Source organism: Octopus bimaculoides, chromosome 12 (assembly GCF_001194135.2).
Source record: "Octopus bimaculoides isolate UCB-OBI-ISO-001 chromosome 12, ASM119413v2, whole genome shotgun sequence".
NCBI lineage: Eukaryota > Metazoa > Mollusca > Cephalopoda > Octopoda > Octopodidae > Octopus > Octopus bimaculoides.
This window is the reverse complement of record NC_068992.1, coordinates 67,098,731-67,102,230: the sequence shown is the minus strand read 5'-3', so window position 1 is coordinate 67,102,230 and position 3,500 is coordinate 67,098,731. Positions and strand designations below refer to the sequence as shown.

The following is a 3,500-nucleotide window of genomic DNA, read 5'->3' as shown; positions in this document are numbered from 1 at the left end:
TATATATATATATATATATATATATATATATATATATATATATATATATATTATATATATGTATGCATGTATCTATGTATGTATGTATGTATGCGTATATTATATATAAACATATACGAATATATATATTACTTATACACATGTATGATTCTTTAACTAGTTTGGGCTTGAAAGCTGCGGTGATGCCGTCTCACTCTCATTGACTTTGCTAATCCTTCACTACTTGAAACTACCTCTGATATTCGGCGCTTGGAAGATGAGGGAGTTTCATGCAGTTCCGCTCATCTGTGTTTCCTACCGTAGTGTAGGATCGTCCGGAATCCTTGACTGGAAGATATTCAATTTTGCTTTGAAGCCACCTACATGCTAGTCTCTTATGCATTTTGAGAGGATAGTGAAGTGCCTGAAAGCCAAGTTGTTGCAGTATCTCCTTCTATATTTTGAAGGTGATTTTCGAATCATTGACACTATGCAGCGGCGCCCTGTTCTACTGTTTGTGTAATTTTCAATGCCAAAGTTTGGTTCATGTCCTTCCGGGATTTTCCGGATGTATATCACGGCGTTTCTCTCCCGCCTGCGTTCTCCGGAATAAGAGTCTTTATTTTTTTCAGTCTTTCCGAGGAGCTGACGCGTTGCATTGAGACGGTTTCCTTTGTGTAGTTTCGCTGGATTGCTTCGAGTTCCGATGGATGGATGGATGAATGGATGGTCGGACGGACGGACGGACGGACGGACGGACGGACAGACAGACAGAGAGACAGACAGACAGAGAGACATACAGGCAGGCAGACAGACAGGCAGGCAGACATACAGACAGACAGACAGACAGACAAGCAGACAGACAGACAGATAGATAGATAGATAGATAGATAGATAGATAGATAGATAGATAGATAGATAGATAGATAGATAGAAAAGCTATCTATAACATGAATACATTCTTGTAGCATAAAATCATCGGATATATTTTACCATTTCTGTCTGCTAGTTTAGAACAAGCACATTGGTTGTCCAGATAGTAGTTACGTTACAAAAGGTGTTGATTGTTCGATATCAAGAAATAGTTCCCATATTATTGCTTGGTTCCCAGAAAATTCCCATAGTAATCCATTCCATTATAAGGCACGTAATAAACTACTATTAAAAAAATAAATAAACATCTGGCATCAAGGTAGGTGGAATAAATCAAAACATTCGTAAATACCTGCGATTTGGCTTCGTCGTCAAAATTCTGTTGAACAAACATTCGTCCTACAGCATTTCCGAGATGATCGTTTGTGAACTGTGTACACGAGCTCCATCGAGGACGCGCCGAGGCGATTCCTGTCATTACCTGACAAGTATAAAAATGTGTTCATACATGAAACTCTATAGAGACGCGTCAATAGTAAAATGATCGGACAGATGTACGATCATATATATGGAAGTAGAGAAGAAAAGGAGCGGAGGAAAACATAGAGAGAAACATAAAATAAGAAATATGTGTGTGTCTTCTGTGTATGCGTGTGTGTGTGTGTGTGTATAAAAATGCATAGATAGATAGATAGATAGATAGATAGATAGATAGATAGATAGATAGATAGATAGATAGATAGATAGATAGATAGATAGATAGATATTCTCAGAAACCGAAAGAATGTTTCAGATTTGGAAGATCCAAAATGTGATCTGGATGTCAAAATTTCGAAACGAGTAACGTAGGAGTGGAGGATGTTGACAATATCAGAAATTGAAACATAACCTATTATAGGAGAAGCCAGTCTGGTGTTAAGCAGGACAGCAAAAGAAAATGGAGCATTAGAGAAATAATCGAATGAATGCAAGAAGAGGGTTTTAAAATTCATATAGCGTTGTGAGTGTAATTATCTATGGTTGAAGTAATAGGTAAGACACGTTGGAAAAAGGTGAAAGGCGTTTATTGACAACACAAGCGACAGACACAGCAAACATAGATTCGGAGTAGTGTCTCGGCACTAACATAAGCATGACTGACTAAGGTGAATAATGTTTCAGAAATTGGTGTTTATTGAGTGTTGCGAAAGAAGAGGAAGAAATGAGTTTCAATCTTTTCAATAGTGCAAAACTGACATTTTTTTTACCATTCTATGGCTTAGAGAACGATAGAATTTTCTATGTGATATTCACTAACTGAAAACTTTTCGGAAACGAAATATGAGAAGAGAAATTTGTAGAGCAATTTCTATTGAAGTATGTAAATGTATAGTTGTGATAATGGAATCGCTTTTGAGGATGTTGTTAGTGAATGCAATGTATGAGAAGAAAAATAAACTTGTAGTAAGACGATTTCAATGGGGAGAGCAAAAATTAAAATGTGTATTACAGTTAAGGCTGAAACTAGTATTACTGTAAGAGGGTTAGGATTAAGTATAACACAATCGAATATTACGATGCTGAAATCAAAGTTATGGGTCTTAGAGCAGAAGAGCTTACTTAAAGTTTTCAAGCTTTAGTAGAGATTATGATTATGAGAAAAGGGTTTGGGTATAAAATCGAACGTTATTTTAGTTATTGGTCCATTTATGGAAAATGGGAAGTGTTACTTGAACTACAATGAAACCACTTTTCTTACACATCGAAAATATGGATTGAAACCAAATCGAAAATTGACTTTATATTGATCAATATATCACAGGAACTGAATTCTCTGAAATGGATACTGTCACAAGGAAAATAAAAGGTTTGAGAATCTCGTATTCTTTCTGTCTCCCTGCTTTCTCTAATCAATGAAATAAATATAACATTATTGTGTCAACTTTATAAATTGTATTCATCCTCGCACATTCTCGGACTTCAACAAAAGTAATACACGCTAAATACTGTGAAGAATCAGTTAAACCACCAATGCTTTGGAGAAAGGCATACTCACCACGACATCATTTCATTTTTAAAATATATCTTTGTGCATTATCGAACATTATGCTACATTTCGTACACAACAAAATATGACCAAAACTTATAAAAGTAACTGGAAATCTCTACTTTAAAATCAGTTAGCAATTATCTAAGTACTGAATAATTAATAATGAAATATAATAAATTGCGAAGTTGTTAAAGTGCCGAAGAAACGTCTTAAGTTTAGGCGGAATCTTATATAATTATATATTGCGAATTTCCATTAACCAACATAAAGTGATATCAAGTATATATATTTATTTTATGCTATGAAATGTATAAGGATTCTGTGAACGGTGTTTGTGTGGGTTTGTATAATCTCATTCAATACGTTAGAGTCGTAGATAGTAATTAAATATATAAATATAGTTTCTCAGTTTTTGATGATATTTCAATGGCCTTAATGTGAAGACAATGATAGCATTGATATCATTTCTAGAGGGGTGAACAGTGCAGACCTATGAGTACAGGATTTATTCCACACACGGCAATAAAATACAGTAGGACCACGGCTTTCGAACAAATCTGGTCGTGAATAAGTCGTGCTTTATATATATATATATATATATATATATATATATATATAT

At 34.7% G+C, this 3,500-nt stretch overlaps 1 protein-coding gene across 1 annotated transcript in view; it reads right to left on the bottom strand.

Annotated features, from left to right (window-relative positions):
• Positions 1–3,500, bottom strand: part of LOC106884467 (neprilysin-1) — a 187,219-nt gene that overhangs the window by 117,899 nt on the left and 65,820 nt on the right. The window contains exon 10 of the mRNA XM_052972063.1: positions 1,205–1,333. Coding sequence (XP_052828023.1) covers positions 1,205–1,333 — 129 coding nt within the window. The remainder of the gene's footprint in view (positions 1–1,204; positions 1,334–3,500) is intronic.